The sequence below is a fragment of the Sphaeramia orbicularis genome, chromosome 5, assembly GCF_902148855.1.
Source record: "Sphaeramia orbicularis chromosome 5, fSphaOr1.1, whole genome shotgun sequence".
Lineage (NCBI taxonomy): Eukaryota > Metazoa > Chordata > Actinopteri > Kurtiformes > Apogonidae > Sphaeramia > Sphaeramia orbicularis.
The window spans coordinates 29,124,659-29,145,456 of record NC_043961.1 but is presented as its reverse complement, the minus strand read 5'-3'; the positions used below and the strand labels follow the sequence as shown (position 1 = coordinate 29,145,456).

At 37.4% G+C, this 20,798-nt stretch overlaps 3 protein-coding genes across 3 annotated transcripts; 1 reads left to right on the top strand and 2 right to left on the bottom strand.

Annotated features, from left to right (window-relative positions):
• On the top strand, window positions 1–1,430 carry ghrl (ghrelin/obestatin prepropeptide). The gene is made up of 3 exons (XM_030134987.1): window positions 1–114; window positions 1,136–1,213; window positions 1,299–1,430. The coding sequence occupies exons 1-3, from the start codon at window positions 1–3 to the stop codon at window positions 1,428–1,430; spliced, it is 324 nt and encodes a 107-aa protein (XP_029990847.1).
• A 1,564-nt stretch (window positions 1,431–2,994) lies between these two features.
• On the bottom strand, window positions 2,995–8,753 carry tatdn2 (TatD DNase domain containing 2). Its single transcript, XM_030134986.1, has 6 exons — window positions 8,451–8,753; window positions 7,967–8,362; window positions 5,344–6,261; window positions 4,627–4,754; window positions 4,127–4,310; window positions 2,995–3,135 (listed from the first exon to the last, which is right to left on the bottom strand). Exons 1-6 carry the CDS (start codon window positions 8,751–8,753, stop codon window positions 2,995–2,997), a joined length of 2,070 nt encoding a protein of 689 aa, XP_029990846.1.
• A 9,018-nt stretch (window positions 8,754–17,771) lies between these two features.
• On the bottom strand, window positions 17,772–20,297 carry vhl (von Hippel-Lindau tumor suppressor). Its single transcript, XM_030134032.1, has 3 exons — window positions 19,874–20,297; window positions 19,532–19,654; window positions 17,772–18,734 (listed from the first exon to the last, which is right to left on the bottom strand). The coding sequence occupies exons 1-3, from the start codon at window positions 20,058–20,060 to the stop codon at window positions 18,544–18,546; spliced, it is 501 nt and encodes a 166-aa protein (XP_029989892.1). The 5' UTR covers window positions 20,061–20,297; the 3' UTR covers window positions 17,772–18,543.
• Window positions 20,298–20,798: the final 501 nt, after the last annotated feature.

The following is a 20,798-nucleotide window of genomic DNA, read 5'->3' as shown; positions in this document are numbered from 1 at the left end:
ATGTTTTTGAGGGGAAACACTTGTCTGCTGGTCTTTTTGTTCTGCACTTTGGCTTTGTGGTGCAAGTCCACCAGTGCAGGCTCCAGCTATCTCAGTCCCTCGCAAAAACCTCAGGTAAGTGCTTTCACATTTGAGATTAAATGTTACAAAGTCAACTAATTTATTACAACCTACTTCAATTAGAGCCTAAACAAACAAAAATATATAAATATGAATTGTCTTCAGAATGATGAGATGAAATAAGTGTCAGGTTCTTCTATTCTCCTTCAGTATGATGATGATGTGCTAATGAACCAAAATAGTCATTTTTTCACCTTGTGGTTTTATAATAAATTGGACCTCTGAGTCTTCTGTTACTGTGTGGGTATGATTTCCTTTATGTCATGGAAATTTCTTAACTCAAATAACAGAAATACAGGAAAAACTTCTAGATACCAAATAAAGGAAGCGCGAATAATGTGAGTTTTCATGTATGCGACTTGGTGTAGGATTATTTAATCAGTCACAGTGAATACTTACATAAAAGGCATTAAGTATGTCGAGCGTCATGCTCAGACTGTTAACATTCTTCTGCTTTTAGTGATGATTCAACAAGCACTTGTAAATTCATTTCACAGTATAAGTTATCTGCAAAAACATGCTAAGTACCACTTGTGTGTAATGAAGTGAACAGCTCTAAGAGCTGTGCATTAGCATAATTCACACCCTAATTATACCATAAACTTTTGGATGTATTCAGTGCACTTACCCAAGTGTAAGTGCACATTTCTATACTATTGTGAATTTACCTGTTAATATATTTCACAGAACATGAATTGGATTTTGATTATCCCAGTATTACTTTAAACTCTAAATTCATTCAGCATTAGACATTCTTAAATCAAAGTCTTATAATGAAAGAATACAACAGGTCCTGAAATATTTCATGAAAAGTATGAGAAAATTGTTGAATGCTACAAATTCTCTTAAATCCCTTGAACATCACATTTACAAATAAATATGTTTACATGGGTCTCTCTTGCATGAGGCCTATTGTATAGTAGATTTGATTTATGATGTTAAGATACAACTGAAACTTTAACTTAAAGCTTAACTGGGCTCGTATTTGACATTTATGTGTTCTGACTGATTTCAGAGCAAAGGGAAACCACCCAGGGTCGGTCGGCAATTGATGGATGAGCCCACTGAACCCACCGAGGACAAACACATCACAGTGGGTAGAAACCGTAACTACAGAGGAGCAACTGAAAAAACAACCAAGTAGTATTAAACCTAGTTTCTTCTTGTCCTTTGAGCAGATAAGTGCCCCTTTTGAAATTGGCGTCACCATGAGAGGTGAGGAATTTGAGGAGTACGGTGTGATGCTGCAGGAGATAATTCAACGCCTGATGGGAAAAACAGAAACAGGAGGTTCATCCAGCTCTGCCTGATTAAAAAAACTATTTCATCTGCAGCATGTTGATGTGCTTTGAAACGAGTTTTTCTTAAACGTTTCTCCTCATTTCAGAGAAACCATCTCAACATTGACGATCATGTAGCAGTAGTGATCATTAAAATGTCAGTAGCCTGTGACATGACAGTCTCATTTGTTTGTTTGTTGTTTTTTTGCATTCCTTAACTCATAACACTTGGCTTCCGACATTTAAAAACCTGAATAATTTGCAAAAATTAGCGAGTTTTTAATGAAGTCTTTACTTTTAAAATTTAATAATTTCAAATCTTAAAGCTACTTATATATCTGAAACAGACCTTTGCCCACCCTTTCTACCCAAAAAAAAAATGTCAGTAAAGATTAAAGATACAGTAAGAGCACCTTCCATCTCTCATTTCATATGAACTATAATTATATTTTGAAAGTAGTGGCTTTTTGATATCACCAGACAAACTGCCTCTTTCAGTGGAATCATGGAAATGGACGAGCCATAATAATAATAATAATAATAATAATAATAATAATAATAATAATAATAATATCTTATTTTTTAAAAAAGCCTATGTTTTGTTTTGTTTTTTTAGTCACAGAGCACTGAATAAATGACACCAACAAGATTTCCTGTTCACATCAACAGAACTAGGTCAAACTCGACCAGGAACAGGTACATTGTGATTCACATTACTTTGATACATGTTTCTCTCTTGTGCTGCACTTCGAAGTCCTTATTAAGAAAAGCTACACCACAATGAACATAGTGCGTTGACCTATTTTCAAGGCCAGGCCTAAATCGGTTGGAATCAAAGTTTCCATTAAGACTCTGACAAGAACAGAAAAACATGTATGATGGCACACACCTCTTATGAGACCTGATAGACAAGAAGCACGTCTGTACATCTATCATTAATCTGTCAATGCCATGGTCCATCCACTAGGAACCGTCACAGGAGACTGAACTAATCAGTGTCAAAATAAAAAGCACTCAACCCAAATGTGTGACAAACATGGTGCCATCCAAGCAGGCTAATGGAGCCGTCTCACAGCTCCGTTCTGCTCTTGAATACTAATTCTGCTTTGTGGAGGGAAAACACCATGTCCTTCATTTTAGCACTATGCCTTACGCCTTATGTCAGTCTTCTTTATTTAGAAAGGTATACTTCCAGAACAGAAAGGCAAACTGAAAGGCTTTTAATTCTTCTTCAGTGAATAAAACCAAACCAGACATTTTAGTGGCCACACAGACACATACAGACAAATGAGAACATGAGTGCAAGGTCAAAATTATGGCTCAGAAGCATAAAAAACATTTAACTAACAATGCTTTGAAATTAATATCTACAATAAACAGTAGCCCTATAATAGTCAGAATTTCTATCAAACAAGAGAACAAATACTTAAAATGAGAATGCAGAGGTAGAGGTAGCGCTCTTCATTTCTGCTCCCCCGAACTCTTACGCTAAACATGAGGATTAACACATTTAAAACAATATCACAAACAAGCCTGAAAATGTTTATTCTGTCTTTTTTTTCTTACGGACTTTTGCCCCTGAGATTTCTGGAGATCATATGCCATAGAGCTGAACAGTGTTGTTGCGAACGGTGCTGAGGACGGTGGACATGTCCTCGCCTTTCAGCAGACTGACTTCTTGCAGAGTATGGATGCCCATTCCAGGATGAGAAAACCGGCAGACGTCTTTACTCACCTGAGAAATAAGAGAGTCAACATCAGGAGTAGTGTTCTACTGCACAGTGCACATCCTTCACAATGATAAACAATCCTGAAAGTATACTCTGCTTTACTGGTTCTTCTGTGCCTCAAATTTACAATACTTAGATACACCTTGTATGTTGAAGTCCTTAATGCTGACCTACATTCAAGGATAAGCTTAAATCTCTTGGAAATGAAGCTTCCATTAAGAATGACAAGGGCAGAAAGGTCTTGTAAAAGCAGCTTTACAGACATTAGTGATTGAGGGAAACTTACAACATAACTATCTCAAAATCAAGTTAAATAACTAAAAGCAGGTATGATAAATGGGATTATAGCAGATGTTTCAGTCACATTCATTTGTAGCTAAACTTGAGACCAAAACAGCCCAACACCAACAACATTTACATGCACAAAATATTGTTCGAACTTTTTCTGAAAATCATGATCCCTAATACATGGGTATGTGGTTAATTAAATGAATAGCTTGAAGTTCATGTGGAGCAACGGATATAAAAAAAATTTTTTTTTAAAGCCCCCTGGTGGCAAATCTTTCACTTTGTGAACTAAGCCGTCCTTTCCCTTCAAACTCATTCTTGAAGGTCAGTTTTTTGGATATCTGTACATACCCAAAAACCCACAGATATCCTCTTTCATACTGTTTAAAAGTAGGTGTGTTTTGATATCAATTTACGACCAGTAATGTGAACATTTCTTAGGTACATTCATTCTGTGGTAAAACCCACAGTTGAGATGCATGTTTCAAATGTACTGTGTACATGTCTGCAGACTCATAAAACCAGATTAATACTGGTCTACTCTAGGTCACAGCTGGGAAATGCATCATTTAATAAAAGCCTAATTCATAATATCAACATAGAATATGCCGTTTACATGATACCTCTAAAATTCAGAACATATTAGTGTGTATCTAAACAGACTCACTATCTGTTTTCAGATTTTCCTGTGCTTCCAGTTAAATGTACCTGTCTTGGTAGGAAGTATGGTGCGTCAGTCTCCAACAGAATGCGGTTGAGAGGGATTTTGCGAACAGCATTTCGGGCATCAGTGGCGCTGGAGTAGGTGATCAGAGCCGTGAAACCCACATACAGGTTGGGAAACTCTGTCAGGAAGGGCTCTATCACTGGGTAACTGCTAGTGAAACAGTGCCTACAGCCCATAAAGGAAATCAACAATGAAATGTAGGTGAAGTAATTTACTTCATCATATAAGGGGTTGAATTATTGCTTATGAAAATGAAGGATTAATTTGGAATCTTTTTTTATCTTTTGATTTCAGCAACAACTATTTACTAGAAAATGTAGCTACAAGTTATCATCATCGTTTCTTTCAGTATACTTTGAGGTTCAGATTTTTTTCAGCACCTGCTAAATCTTGTCCATATTATTTTAGTAGTAACATATACCAGAGAAAATAAGACTGAAAAGCTACGATGAGCATATGGAGTAAAATGCATCACACACACCGGTGAATTTTGTAGTCCCTCGGGACACACTTCTTCATAATTGCCAGGAGGTCATCATCTGCATCCCTGCAGTGGATCACCAGGGGCTTCTGCATGGCCACGGCCAAATGCAACTGACGCTCAAATACCTTCACAGAGAAAAGAACATAACATCCTCATCTAAATATGCCACATTTGTAGGAGCAACATCATGCGTCCCAACAGTTATTCAAATATTTTTTGGTGTTGCTGGACAAAAATCCCAGTATATTGTAATTCAACACATCAGAGAAATTGATTTCTGCATCTCATCTTGACTTTAGGCTTTAAATAATCTAGCATGTGACTGGAGACTTTAACTAATCACAGATCTTTTCAGACGGTTGTTCCTATTAACTGCTCTACTGATGCAATATGTTTAGAGTAGTAGAGCTGTGACACCATGAGTGGAACCAGCCTGATTATGACCTTCTGTTTCAACAAAGGGTGACTGAAAGGATGATCCACTCAAATTAAACCTGGCTTGAGAAAGACATCAATGGCTTTTGTTATCACACTGTAATAGTGACAAAGTGAGTATTTTAATTTTAAAGTTGAAAACTGAATGTTCAGCCTTTGTTTCTTTAACCCTCTGTAGCAGAAAAACTGCTCATCCTATGGACCAAATGGGATATTTGTGGACATCCTCCTGGGCCTACCTCCTGATTTCTACCTACCACATCTTTAATTAGACCTCACCTGTTTCTGCTTGGAGGAGCGGGTGGAGTTTTTATGCGAGTAGTCCAAGCCCATCTCTCCAAACGCCACAGCTTTTGGGTGCCGCATGGCCATAAGTATGTTGTGCTCATGGTTTCGTGAATAGTCATTGGCGAAGTGAGGGTGGCACCCAAATGCCCCCCATACCATGTCCTCAGCCAGCAACCCTTCCCACAAGGCCTCCTTTACCATGAGCCGTGGGTTGCAAAAATCTGTAATACATCCTCGAAAATCTAAAGGAAAGCTGCTTTTGTACAAACGTCGAAAACTGGTGAACGTCCCGCGGAAGCCCAGCTTTCCATAGAGCATGTCCAGATGGCAATGTGTATCCACGAAACCAACCTGATTGTCAAGATGGTGGTAACTAGTCCATGCAGACTCTGGCCCCACTGACCATCTTCTTTTTGGAGTACTAGCATGAGTAATGGAGTAGGGAGGGTAATGCATGGAACAGCCAACATCTGACTGTCTGCGTGCGGTGGAGCTCAGAGCTTCTGTACGTGAATGTACTGGCAGAGCAAATGGATCTGATAAACAGGCCATAATGTTAGAGGACTGTATACTCTCAGCATCAACTCGGCAGGTCTTTGAAGTGCGATGCTGCTTGAAAGATCCAAAAACTGTTCTCTGTGACAGTGCAAACGGACTCTCTATTTTTTCAGTAGACTGATCAGGGGACAAAAAGGAGAACGAAGATGTGTCTTCTTGGGGACACACTAAAGGACTCGGGTGTTCCTGGCTGTCATGGCTATGCATGGGAGTACAATGACACAAAACAGAATCTGGAATATAGTCCAGAGCCGGAATGGGCGAGTCACAGTCCTGAGCCGGTAATTCATTTTGTGGAGTAGATATCTGTATAAACATCTTGGGTGAATCTTCTCCCTCCAACACAACATTCTGAATAAGATAAACAGAAAGAACAAATTACAAAAATATCTATTGTCGTCATTTAGCCTCATTTTCTACAGTAGGATGAATCCTCCAAGGTGCCAGAGGCTATTCATGAAGAGACATAAACAACCCACATAGTGTTCATCAGATACAAACACCTGCTGATGACTAATACATTCTCCATTCACTAGGAATAACAAAGACCTGGCGTGTGCAGCACATGACAAATAAAAGCTAATAATGAGCACCTGCAGTTAAAGGGACATAGTGCTTTTAAACACAAGTAAGATGAACGCAACTCTGCGATGGTCCATATTTTTAGATGAAACAAGTTGATTTTCTTTACACACATCGTTTTTCAACGAAAACACTCTCATCCTCTAAAATATGTCTTGATTCTTTAATACTTTCCATTTATTAATAATAAAATCAATGTATTTCATTTTACTGATTAAATAAATAAAAGCTTTTTAGAAATATAACCCTGGAGTGTGGAAAGATATAAAAAGCATTTTTGCCATTTATATTATGTTTAATTATGACTACTTTAAAGCATATAATTCTTTGATTAATTGAAAAATCATCCAAACAATAAATAACACTCACACATGATACACAAATGAAGTCCTTTGCCAATTTTCTGACCTGAACCATATTAAAAACCTCTCCAAAGTCATCAACCAGAGGATTAATGAATGGTTATTTTTGGTCTGGCACAAACCACCACTAGAAATGTCAAAGACTGGTGGAGGTCACACCAAGACCGAGGTTTTCTGAACTCATCCAAAGTTCATTCACACAATAAGAGTGTGAATATTAACAGTGAATATAAGGTCTAATACAAATGTAAGATGTTGACTAATAAATTCATGAGTAATTCTCAGTTTGTCTGACCTGGAAACACATTTTCCTCTAGTCAGGTCAGGTCATGGATCACTTTCACAGAATTCAAGACAAATCAATTAATTTCTCAAAAATCAGCAAATACCTTAATTTTCATTCAAAGTACTTTACTCTGATGATAACTGAGTAAACATCACAAATGAGTGCTGCTGATTCTGTTGAACTTTCTCTTAAAAGATGTATGGAAGCATCTGTTGAATTAAAAATCTGACATTACCTAATGAAGCATTCAAAAAGATTAATTTTTTCCCCTATTCAACCACTGAGAAGAAGTCTGAGCTGACAGCAGGAAAAAGTTGGCTCTTCATCAGCAGTTCTAAACGGGGGGGTGTGGCCCACTGGGGGGTCTGAGAGCTGCCAGGGGGGCATTGAGATGGTCACAAATGTTTCTAAAATACTCTGACAGATAAAAAGAGACACAACTATCTAACTAAACAAAGGATCAATCTGTAATGGTTCAGTTGTATAAAATAACTGTCTAACCCAATAACAACAAATAAATAAATTGATAAAAATGGTGTCAGGCTGTAGCATGACTGTACACATCACTGAGGTCCACACTGTCCAGAATCTACATGTGCATATTAATAAATGTAGTGAACTGTTTAGAATGACTCCACTCAGATGCAGCAAGGCCTTTAAACCAAGATCACACATATTTCTCCACAATGCACGTATGTGTGTCTGACATATGTAGGGGGCCATGGAATTTTTTTATTAGACACAGGGGGGCCTTGTTAATAGAAAGGTTGAGAACCACTGCTGTATATGACACATAAAAGACTCCTCAGGTTTCATAGAAACTTACCCTTACATCTGCTTTTGTCTCTGTGCCATCACCTGCATGTATAAACGCCTGAGATGGAGACCACTGAGCCTCTTGGACTCCTGTAAAATTGTCATCAGGAGATTTCTTGGGTGTACATGAGGAGATATTTCTAACTGCTGATGTCAGACTAGTCATTTTGGTTATAACTCGTGGCGACACTGAGGGAGAACATTGTAAGTTAGTGTTGGGGCTAAAAGAAGAGTTGGGCTTTGCTTCTGAGTTTCCAATGGCTGCATTCAAAGCTGTCCTGTAGATGGCCCTTGAGCCTTCCTCAGAACTCCTCTCATTCTTTTTCAGGATGAAAGAATGAGATGACTGTTGCTGGTCATCTGTAGATTTCACTTGCTTGGGTGTTTCTTCCACAGCCTTGGTCTTCTAACAGTGGAAAAAAAAATCAAATCCCATAAATTCCTTCACTTAAGTTGTTTTCACAAAATATACAGGTTAAATTGTAACCATTTACCTCAGAGAATGAGAGTGCTTGAAAACATTTCCTGGATTGTTTCCTAAGCTTGGATGTGTCTGAAGACTTGTGTTCATTGAACACCGCTGCTTTTCTCTTGGGAGTATCCAGACTTAGGGCTTTAAATCCAGTAGATGGAGACAAGCTGGTAATGGGGGAAGTGGGCAAATCATCTTTTGGTGACTTGTTCCATGGGGAGGGAGTGCCTGAGACAGCACCTGTCTTCAGACATGATGTTGGGGAAGCTGCAGTACGCAGCCACTTGAACTTCAGCTTTTTTCGGCTGTTGTTTACGGCTGACATCTAAATCAAATTAACAATGAAAGACATTTACCTCAAACTAGTTAATACATGCTTTGAACAAGGGGAAAATATTAGTTTAAACATTAAAAAATTCAGCGTTTCCCTGTGAAAAACTGAGTTCCTCCTACATGTACACACTACATGTAATGACAATAAAAGTGAACCTTGAACCTTGAACATATATTTTTAATGAGATGTACTATATTCCCTATAAATTTTAGTTTTTATGCTTCCACCCAAGATGCTTTTTTACAGGGTTTTCCTTGTCAGCATAAGATGGTACAGGGCAGAGGCTTAAGAAAAAAAAAAAAACACTTTGAAGAGTTTTTGCAATTTCTACTAGCCAGGAGAGTAAAGGTACCACATTAGCCTGAACAGATAGTGCTTCTTGGAAACAAGCTTTTTAAAAGTGTGGGGTTTCTATGATACATGAAATTGGACTTCAGTAACGAATAGATTTCTCTTACTATCTCTCTCTCTCTCACACACACACAGACAAAATATGAGATATTTTCCATATAAACATGGTGGAGGGATGTGGCGTTGTTTTATATTAGAGTCTTACACATGTCAGAGATACACTGATGTCATTGCATTAGTACTTCTTATGCAAGATTAAATGTCAACATAAGTAAAGGTTTCATTGTAAGGCAATGACACATTTTATGCCATGCAGGTCTTGCACTGCGGAAAAAAAATAAAACAAAACAACAACAACTAGGTAATGCAATTAAATCTGTGTTACTTGTAATCTTTGATAAGTCCTTTCATATGAAACAATTCCATATCCCTTGTTCTTTTATTTTAATAAAACATGTGGAATTCAAACGGGCATTTAAAGGGTTAAAATCCTGCAAATTGCTGAACTGTTGATAGGTTGAGCATTACGGATTTTTGCAGGCAAAACCTATTTAATTATGATAGCCTAGTATTATAGCAGTTTTTTGTACATGTACATGTATTGGTTGAGGGTCCCCAGGTAAGAGTAAATTAGCGGGATCCACATGGATCAACCTAACATGACCTTGGATAGTCCGCTTCATTCGCCTTTTTCACCCACACCAGACGAAATGTAAGTCGAGTTAGAAAGTTTAGCTAATTCAGAACATTCACTCAGACCATATACTCAGAGATAAGCCGAAACAAGATGGACAAGTGGTTTACCCACTTGGAAAGCACAGCGGGAGTCTGAACAGGCCTTTACATAAAACTCATAATAAATATGTTAACTTTCTGACCTGATCGGTAGAAAATACGCAGAAACAAACAAACCGCCGTTGAAGAGACATCACATACACAGTAAAACAAAGGCTTAATGCTAATTAACCGTTAAACGTTAGCATGCTAATAAAACTGTACTTTAATGTGTTTCCTTTCACTTATGAAACGACATAGGTTAATATACACCGTTTTTACGTTGCACACGGTGGCCATACTTAACTTTAATTAGTTAATTAAGACTTTTGTTAAGTTACCTTTACGGCTGCTGAACACAGGAAGTCGAAGGGTGTCTGGAGGTCAAAGGTCAACATAAAGTGTCAGTGGGCCGGTGTCTGCTTGTTTCTATGGTTTCTACTCGTCTGTTACTGATGGGAAAAGACGTAATGATACAGAAAATGGGAAAAGCTTCCGTGGTTCGTTGACAAATTTTGCTTGTAAAACAACCGCTAGATGGTGTTCAAGTTTAGTTTTTAAAAGTGCCACAGTCAAAAGTGTTGAGTTAAAACATCGCTAAGTCAAATTTCAATAGATTTGGCAACGTGGTAGTAACTTCTTTAACCTTAAATTAACCCAAAAGATGATTATTATGGTAATTTGAGAAAATAACAAAAGGAGCAAATACACATTGTTCCATATTAGAGTTTTTGGAATTGTAATTTTTTTTCTTTTTAATGGACTCTATGCACAGCCCCACTACTTCCTGAACTTCAGGTGGGTCCTTTATTTCCTGTCTTCCATTACTGGACACACTGATTAATCCAGGTGTGCCTAATCAATCAGTTGTCCCAACAAGTAGCAGACACACCTGGATTAATCAGTGTGTCCAGTAATGAAAGACAGGAAATAAAGGACCCACCTGAAGTTCAGGAAGTAGTGGGGCTGTGCATAGAGCCCATTGGTTTTTTTCCCCCTCCCTTTGTTTTTGTATGCGTGGTAGTCACCTGACTGACTGACTGACTGATTGATTGATTGATTGATTGATTGGTTGGTTGGTTGGTTGATTGATTGATTGATTGAAATAGTTTTTTGTTCTTTGTTTTCTTTTTTTTTTTTAGAAAGACATATTTTGTAAATAAAAAGTTTAATAAACACACCCAATTTAGCTAGAAATATTGGTTCAAAACTCCTTTATTTCATAGATTACAACAAAATCCAACAAAACAAGTGTAAATCAGATTTCAAATGATAGAGTTTGCACTGTATACATCAAAAACACAGTTTACTTGAGTAACACTGGCTGCCATGCTTAATTCACGCCATGCTTAATAATGAACAGTGATATTAATAATCAGCGATTTCCAGGTTTCTTAGTAGATATAAACTATAATTTAAGGTTTAATCTAATTTTAAGTAACTGCCATGTCCTGTGGTGTGATGTTGCAAATATAATGATCGGAGGCCAAATGTTTACACCACTCTCCATTTGTGAGTTTACTCCTTCGGATTAAGTTACACTGAATCGCTGATAGATTTTAGAATATGTTCTTGGCATGAATCTGTGTGGAGAAAAAAAATCAAAACTGATAAAAACTAGAGAGCGCAGACCTCTGCCAAGGCAGATCAGTGGTCCCCCCTCCCCCGATCACCACCGAAATTTAATCATTTGTTCCTTGTGCCAGTATCAACATTTCCTGAAATTTTCATCCAAATCCGTCCATAACTTTTTGAGTTATCTTGCACACGGACAAACAAACAAACAGACAGACAAACCAACGCCGGCAAAAACGTAACCTCCTTGGTGGAGGCAATGAACAGTCTTTGACTGGTAGATAAAAGTAGTTAATTAATAAATCTACTACTGGACATCAAATTACTGCAAACTGCTTGAAACAAAATCTACATGAGAATGTTGTTTGTTGTTTGAACTAATATTTTCTTTCAAAGCCAGGAATTCCACTGGAGGAGCTTTATATTAGCTGTCAGCTGATAGTTCTGCACTACCAGTGGCTTCTAGAACATTATAATCAATCAGTGTCCAATTTTGAACACTGAAAAATAATTTTGCAACAGGCTGAAATGAAATGTGCATCATGTCATAGAACTGAACAAAATATTTTAATTCAGCAAATTAAGCCAAGACAGGTGGTGAAACATCAGCAACTCTCTTAGACTTTTGGTAATCCCAAAGATGTCTTGTAGGCACCAAAACTGTATCCTTTACCTGAGGGGGAGAGATAAGGATTAATCAGTCTGCTTGATTAAGAATGTATTTCTATCTTTGTGGTTAATACTTGTTAAAGGGAAAGTTTTTGTGGCGGTAAAGAAGTTTTTTCATAAGTAGATTTGTAGATAAGTAGATAAAATATGGTCTGATTTTCCTCTCTCTTTCTTGTCTTCAGATAAGTTAATTCCAATTATCCTTATTTGTAACAGTATGCAACCTAGATATTCTACAATCAGTGAAAATGACTGACTGTCATTTATGTAATGGACTATGGGCTTTTACTGTACATCCACTGTAGCAAAAACAACAATGTTCCATAGAGACACAAAAATATATTTATTTATTTATTTATTTATTTATTTATTTAAAACAATAGTAAAGTAGAAGTTTTCCATCCTGATGCCCACAGAAATTCACCAAAATTGGACAGGTGAGAAAGCAGGAAGGGCTATGTATAAAATGTTATCAATGCCCTAAAATATACACTTAAAAACTGAAGAGGCTGCGTAAGACAAAGCTCTAAGCAGCTGGACTGGCTTGAAAAAAGATTTAGGATATGACCCTACTCCTTCCAGCCGCACAACTGTGCGAATGTGACGCCAGGCTGATACATATGGGGTAGGTGACATATTTCTATAGGGCTGTGGATCAGTATTTACATGTTGGGGCCTTCTTCTCAATGAGCCAGTAGCAGAAACCCCTCCTGGCACGATCATTGTATACATTCCTGTACTGGGCCATGTGGAGAGGTGAGGAGCTGGTTTTTGGCCTTTTAGGAGGAATACCTTGAGAACAAACATAACAGTGAAACAGCAGGGAAACCAGTGATGAAATAATAACAGAAATATATGCTGTTAACATGGGACCTACCGCATGATTGTATTGTGGATAAAACAGGTTCATTAACAGCGGTTTCATCCAAAGTCAGGGGGGGTAAAAGGCTGTTAGGAGCAACATCATGTAATTCATGTTCTGGGGGAAATGAAAAAGCCAAATTAATAAAGATCACAGGTCACACTGCAGAGCTTTACCTTCTCTGAAAAGCAGTCTACAAATAATTTTTTACCTCTGCCAAGGATTTAATGTGACATTCTCAATTATCTGTCAGCAGGATAGACCTTTTTTCACAGCAGATCTTTTTACTCATTATGAGTCATTATGAGAAATATCAAATTAACAGGTGTAATGATTTTATTTCACAATGCATTTCATAAGTGCATCAGATTTGGTTTGTTACTGCTTGCTCATTGCCTTGGCTTTCTGGAACCCTTAAATGGAGCAGATCTGTCATCAATATTGCCTGGATGATCCGACATTTTCCTGCTGAAACGAACCTGTGTGTAATTATGCAATAACTGAACTGATTTTACCATAAGCAAGGGACAAAACCCTTCTGGAGATCCACGGAAAAGGGTGCAGGTGTAGTTTTTGTGTTCTTTAACACTGGAGAGCCCCAGGATAACAAGGAGTGAATATAGGTAGGAAGTGAACACTAATATCATAATATTTGACTCTGATTCTTCCATTGAAACATCAGTACAGAACTACACCTCCACCATGACTGAAAGAAAAAATGCTGCTGTCAAATACTCACCACAGTTTCACCTCTTTGCTTTTAAACTCGTTGAGGATAGTTTTAAAATTGGAAATGGTAACAGTTAAATCAATAAACTGACTCAGTAGGCACCAATTGACACTGCAGTAAAAAAGGAAGTAAATTTGGTGATAATTTGTAGTTTCTTTGTACTTTAATGAACCATGTAGAAAAGTGGGGAATGGTCCCTGGCTAACAGCTGTGCTCTCTGAGTGACTTCTAGTCCTTATCTATCAAATGAGGTCATTTTCACAAACCTGTGTTCTTCAGCAAAGCAGCTGGAAGTGACGCAAGATAAACTGGTACCTAGGTGGGAAGAATCGTGCACATCATAACATTACAAGAGACAAGTCTCAAGTGTTTCTGTTTTTAGCGACTCATGAATGTATTTATATATAGATATGTATTATATAAATACTATACAGTGTATGTGTTTTGTTTTCTTACCATTGTTTTCATTTTACTCCAGTGGTCTGTCTGAAGATGAGGAAACATGACTGGGTGACTCCTTGGCCAAAATGTCATACTGGTGAAGGATATTGAAGTACCATGAATATTAGTCTCTGTCTTTTCCATCTTGTGACCAAAGTTCTGGATCCCAGCAGCCAAACAAATACTGTAAATGTGTGTGAGACAAACATGAAGCACTTGGCAGTGACTGAGAACTTACTGCTCTTGCCTGAAACGACTAGAGTCCCATGTTTTTCTCTTTTCCACAGCCTGCATACTCCTGGACCCAGTTAACTTCTTTGCATGCAGACAAAGATGGGTTGTGTTGTTTTGTCGCTTAGCAACAAGTCTGGCAACAGTATACCTGCTGTGGTAAACTGGAGCAGGTTATAATTCCAGACTTCGACATGTCACTTGGAATGGATATCTATCTGTAGTCTGTGTGTGAGCTTGTTCAAAGATGTTTATACATTTGTTAATTATGTGGTAATTCAGCTACTATGGAGTTTGATATATTACAATAAATGTTATTACAATTTTTCCACAATTCCTTAGTTAGCTTGCATTGATGTGCCTTCAAATCCAGTAGGTTTAGCAAAGAAGATATTTGAAACATCATAAATTATGTAAATCAGCTCATTAATACACTCCTAAACATATACTAATTATACTATGCTATACTTGATACTAACATATATATTATTTAATTTGGTGTATAGGAAGCTTTAAGATAATATTGATTACCAGATTTGTGTATTTTATATATACTTTGTTCATAAGGCAGGTTTATTTACAGGGTGGGGAAGCAAAATTTACAATATTTTGAGGCAGGGATTGAAAGATAGTATGACCAATTAGTTTATTGAAAGTCATGAGAATTTATTTGCCACAAGAAAATTTACATAATAGAAAATGTTTTTATTCTATGTGTCCTCCTTCTTTCTCAATAACTGCCTTCACACACTTCCTGAAACTTGCGCAAGTGTTCCTCAAATATTCGGGTGACAACTTCTCCCATTCTTCTTTAATAGTATCTTCCAGACTTTCTCGTAATAGTTTTGCTCATAGTCATTCTCTTCTTTACATTATAAACAGTCTTTATGGAGACTCCAACTATTTTTGAAATCTCCTTTAGTGTGACGAGTGCATTCAGCAAATCACACACTCTTTGACGTTTGCTTTCCTGATTACTCATATGGGCAAAAGTTTCTGAAAAGGTATGGATAATAGTGTTAGGTATGATTATGACATCCATATATGTTTGGTTTCAAAACAATTGACGTAGTGCCTGCTGAGAAAAAACAACTAAATGTTCACTGTAAATTTTGCTTCCCCACCCTGTATATAGCACATTTCATGTACAAGACGATTCAAAGTGCTTTACATAAAACACTGAAAGCATTACAGTGGTGTGTAGGGGAAGCAATAAAAAGTAAAAGAAAAAGAGAAAAACTTTAAGCTGAAAAGAAACAGTGCAGGTTTGAACTTCCGAATAAGAACTCTATTCAAATGCAGCTGAGAACAGGTGGGTCTTTAACCTGGATTTAAATAAACTGAGTGTTTCAGTTGATCTGAGGCTTTCTGGGAGTTTGTTCCAGACGTGTAGAGCATAGAAGCTGAACACAGCTTCTCCGTGTCTGGTTCTGACTCTGGGAACTGACAAAAGACCGGATCTAGATGACCTGAGGGGTCTGGTGGGTTCATACTGGGTCAGGAAGTCACTGATGTATTTTGGTCCAAAACCATTCAGAGCTTTATAGACCAGCAACAGAACTTTAAAGTCTGTCCTCTGAAGGACAGGCAGCCAGTGTAAGGATCTCAGAGTTGGACTAATGTGGTCCACTTTTTTGGTCTGAGTGAGGACTCTAGCAGGAGAGTTCTGGATGAGATGCAGTTGTGTAAAGTGACTTGTTTTAGCTTGGACACTTCAAACAGAATCAGTGTGTATGTGTCTTACATTGTAAAGGGTAATGCTGTAGTTGTCAACAAAAATTAAAACCTCTCCATCCTCTCCAAGAAAGGAACCTTCAAGGATTCATTTTTCAAGGATAAATCTATGTCATCAGTATTCACCAAAGGACTGTTCCAATGTCCAGGATCATTCCAAGGACTGAGTCCCTCTTCTAGAAAAATTTCAAAGATGCATCTGTTGAGTTTATTTATTGATTTTTTTAAGAAATGCAGCTAAGTGAAAAAGACACAACCACAACTGCAAATCAATCCTCAAAGAAGAAGAGCAAAAAAAAATTGATTGTAAAAAAACCTAGAAACGTCAACAAATGAAAGCACAGAAAGTACAAAATCACAATAAAACAGTAATATAACTGAAGAACATTTAATATGGTTAACGGAACCAACAATCCTCCAGAGCTTATTAAGTCATACAGCGAAATAAGAATTAGCAAAGAGTTCCATCACAGACCCATGAGAAATGAAATATTGCTCTTGGATGTAAAAATATCGACCTTTGGGATAAATGTAAATGAAGTGTATTTCATCTTGCATTGGAACATATAAATATTGCTTTGCATTTATTATTGCCATTGTCAATGTAATTTCTAGTTTTCTATTAAATCCAGCTGTCATGTATATGAATGTGCTACTCTGTTGATCTACAGTTAGTAGATGTCCTCAGTAAGGACCTCAGAGTAGGACATTAGTCCAACTCTGAGATCCTAACACTGGCTGCCTGTCCTTCAGAGGACAGACTTTAAAGTTCTGTTGCTTGTCTATAAAGCTCTGAATGGTTTTGGACCAAAATACATCAGTGACCTCCTGACCCAGTATGAACCCACCAGACCCCTCAGGTCATCTAGATCCGGTCTTTTGTCAGTTCCCAGAGTCAGAACCAGACACGGAAAAGCTGCATGCAGCTTCTATGCTCCACATGTCTGGAACCAACTCCCAGAAAGCTTTAGATCAACTGAAACACTCAGTTTATTTAAATCCAGGTTAAAGACCCACCTGTTCTTAGCTGTTTTTGAATCGAGTTCTTATCCCAAAGTTCAGATCTGCACTGTTTCTTTTAAGTTTTTATCTGTTCTGTTTTTTTGTTTTGTTTTTAATGCCTATACTTTTTATTGCTTCCCCTGTACCCTGCTGCAATGCTTTTATGTTTTATGTAAAGCACTTTGAATTGTCTTGTACATGAAATGTGTTATATAAATAAACCTGCCTTGTCTTGCCTTACAGAGTGGGACATTTTCTGCTCGTTAGACTATTTCATTCATGAGGAAGTGGGGAAACAGGCTCATATTCAGTCTGAAAAGACAGAAATATGTTTTGAATTTCAACAATGTGATGATGGCGATACTATTATTAATGACTTCTATTACTGGTGTTATTTTTATGGCTATGATTGTTGTAGTTTTCACTGTGTGCACACATGCATGCACACACACACACTCCCTCTGAAACAATAACCACCAAGGAAAATTTAACATGGTCTCAGCAATGCCATCAATCTTTCACCCCTAGTTATTGCCCCTCAATCCACTCCCCATATATCACTGATAATGGCATCTGTAAACACTGAAACATTGTTTATCACATGCAAACATTTGCACTTTGCAATAATAAAAAAAAAAAATCACTAAAAGAAATATGGTTCATTTATTTAGTACACAAAATACTACAATTCTTTGAAGTCCAGTAACAAAATATGAATTCAAACCAGCATCAGAAAAGATCAAAGCAGGCAAACAGAATACTCTGACCAAGTTTTGTGTAAAGGTGCCCCAAACATGGTATTTCAAACCTTGAGTGATTAACTTGAGAACAAATGTTACTGTGTTACACATAAACCACCGTAGGACACTGAGCATGTGTGGTTGTATATCCTCACACACTGTCTGCATTTAGCTTGTTTGTTTGATACTTTCAGCATGAGCTGGACTATAAAGTGGAACAATATCATAATTTTGACAAAAAACTAAATGTGCATAAACAGCATAAATGTTTTATAAACTGTACAGAAATTGTGATCTTTTGGACAGGAATTCAGGATACAAATATCATTTATTAAAAATAACACTGATTTGTGTAAAAATACCAAAACAGAAATAGAATTAGGGACTTTCATACAATGAGGCTTGTCTACATAAGCATCCTTGAACTACATTTTTTCTGTTACTGAAAGATAAATGCAACATTGAGTTCTGCTGTGCTAGAAAAGGAAGGCAGTGGCAAAAGAAAGTGATAAACAGGCAGCAGGGTGCTTGGAGCCTTTGGAGCAGCTGCTGATTTCCTAAAGAAATTAACCCAGATGTTGTATCTTATGGTTAATTAATTCTGATGCCTTTGCTGTATAAAAGTGTCCAATATCACTGTTCAAAAACAATCAGCTTCCACACTTCTGAGCTTCATGTCTCATCCGTGGTGGCATCTTGCAGATACTGCTCTACTCTCTGGTTTATGCGATGCAGGTCTTTCAAAGCACTGGGCTTGTCTTCCAGCTCTTCATGGAGACACCGCGCTATTTCCAACCTTCTGTAGTCTCCTGGTTGTACCAGACACCGAATAACCTGAAGAGCACGATCCTTGAGGCTGTACACTGTATAAATCAAACAAATACTTGTCAAATATTAAGAAAAGAGTACAGGAAGTTATTCCTCCTGCTTATAAAAATAGCATATGACAAAGGTTGTGACTGACAATAATGCAGACAAGGAACATTCAGTGAGTCCACTAAGGGTTATTCTCTAGGTAAGAAACAAGGTGTGACTAATTCTTATCATATTGTAACTCTTAATTCTTCAAAAGGATCCTTATTTTTTCAAGATGAAGGGTATCAGCTAATTCCTTCAGAGAGAGATTAAAGTAGGAACGTTCTTTTGTTTCCCATAAGATCACAACAACCATGGGAAATAAACTGCTGCTGCACTTTGTTTAAAACAGATGTGGTGTCTGATGTTCCAAGTATGATGATAAATATAATATATGATACATTTTTCCCATTAGCTTTGATTTCTAACATCAACTAGGGAGAGGAAATTGTTTCTAAAGACAATTTTGAGCAATTTACCTTCATCGTTATAAATCAAAGTGTAGTGAGACAAGAAATGTTGGAAAGAGTAGGGAAAGTGATTTGACCAGCCAGGGATTGAACCACCAAATTTGTGCCCTAACCACTCGGGCCGAACTATTATGCCAACAAACCAAGTAGTCAGTGAAATAAAACACCTTGTCAACCAAGTTGGGAAAGAAAGTTGATTAAAACTGTTTACATCTGGTCTAATGTATGAAACTCTGGACAAAAGGATATTCAATGTAAGCAACAGAGGGAGGACACATTATCAGTAAACTATCAATGGTCTAATCATAAAATGATAATGGACATCTAAAGTTTACCTGGTAAAGTGATATTAGCAATTGTAGGGTGTCTATTCTCTGCTGGTTTAGGGAGAAACAGCTCTTTGCAGTTCACCCACATTGGCTCATCAGTCTCTGCATCTCTGAAGATCCAGGGGTGACCTGAGAAATGTACGTATACACTTCATTTAAATACACTGAGAAATGATACTCAATAAACAGGGTGAAATCTGGATTTGTCGCCAGATGACCTCACAAGTAAAGCATATCTGTGTTGTCCAGTGAACTGATGTTTAAATATTTAAAACTATGACATTGTGTCATTTCCATAGTAACATACTGGGATGAAAAGAAACCAGTGCTGAAGTTCTTAGAGTTTACCAACAAAGGTGTTCATTCTCCGGCCAGTCCCCGGCTGTATATCATCGTAGGGGTGAAGTTCCCCGCTGTAATTTATCCACAGTGGTCGTACTACTCGGGAGCTGCGGTTACAAAACACAGCATAAACTGGTATTTCACTGTTACGGGAGCGAACCAGTGAGACGGGCTGGTCTCCGTCCTGAGGCATCTCTAACTTGGAGCTAAAGCAGGCTAACCGTTAGCACAGTGAGATTTACCACTCCGGTAACGCCAGCTGGCAGCTATCTTCGCAAGTACCTGGCAATAGATGCCACAGGAAAATTTTATTGTAAATATGATTTTATCGTTTATATAAACTACAGTCTGTAGTTACTGTGTTAAAGCGATGGTCTCTACTTGAGTCTCTTCTTCTTAAGTATTTTGTTTACATTGACACTTCCGGGTTGAAGCGCCAGGACGTCAGTGTATTCTTAACTGTGATTGGTCAAAAGAATCACATGTCAAGTTCACGGGGGAGGCGTCAAAACTGACTAGATGAAGAGTGAAGAGCCCTCCAAAAGCTGTTAGGCACATTTCTAAGGTCCACGGATTTCATTAATTGTCATCCTGCTGTATAAGACATAACTACTGAGTCTGAGGAGGAGGAAGTAGTTTTAAAAGTGCAAATATCAGTTTAGAAACACTCAAGTTAAGAGTAGACAAGTATCATTAGAAAAATCTACCTGAAAACGTCAAAGTAAAAAGAAAAAAAAAAAAACATTACTGCTGAGGATTCATTTCAAAGTGTTATATTATCGTAGAATATTATATAATTTTCAGAAAATCGATAACTAATACATAAGAACATGTATTTTATGTAGGTCTTCAACTATGTGGAGCCAGTTTGAGATAATTCTGAAATCTATACTGATATGACTGATAAAGTATGATATGATTTTTTTCCATA

Coding starts and splice junctions, on each gene's coding strand:
- vhl (XM_030134032.1), bottom strand. CDS start 20,060: ATGCCTCAGGACGGAGACCAGCCCGTCTCACTGGTTCGCTCCCGTAAC. Junction 19,655..19,873: donor GAGAATGAACACCTTTGTTG/GTAAACTCTAAG, acceptor TACATTTCTCAG/GTCACCCCTGGATCTTCAGA. Junction 18,735..19,531: donor TGCTAATATCACTTTACCAG/GTAAACTTTAGA, acceptor TGATTTATACAG/TGTACAGCCTCAAGGATCGT.
- ghrl (XM_030134987.1), top strand. CDS start 1: ATGTTTTTGAGGGGAAACACTTGTCTGCTGGTCTTTTTGTTCTGCACT. Junction 115..1,135: donor GTCCCTCGCAAAAACCTCAG/GTAAGTGCTTTC, acceptor GACTGATTTCAG/AGCAAAGGGAAACCACCCAG. Junction 1,214..1,298: donor CCGAGGACAAACACATCACA/GTGGGTAGAAAC, acceptor TCCTTTGAGCAG/ATAAGTGCCCCTTTTGAAAT.
- tatdn2 (XM_030134986.1), bottom strand. CDS start 8,753: ATGTCAGCCGTAAACAACAGCCGAAAAAAGCTGAAGTTCAAGTGGCTG. Junction 6,262..7,966: donor AGACAAAAGCAGATGTAAGG/GTAAGTTTCTAT, acceptor TATCTTATTCAG/AATGTTGTGTTGGAGGGAGA. Junction 4,755..5,343: donor GCTCCTCCAAGCAGAAACAG/GTGAGGTCTAAT, acceptor TTCTCTGTGAAG/GTATTTGAGCGTCAGTTGCA.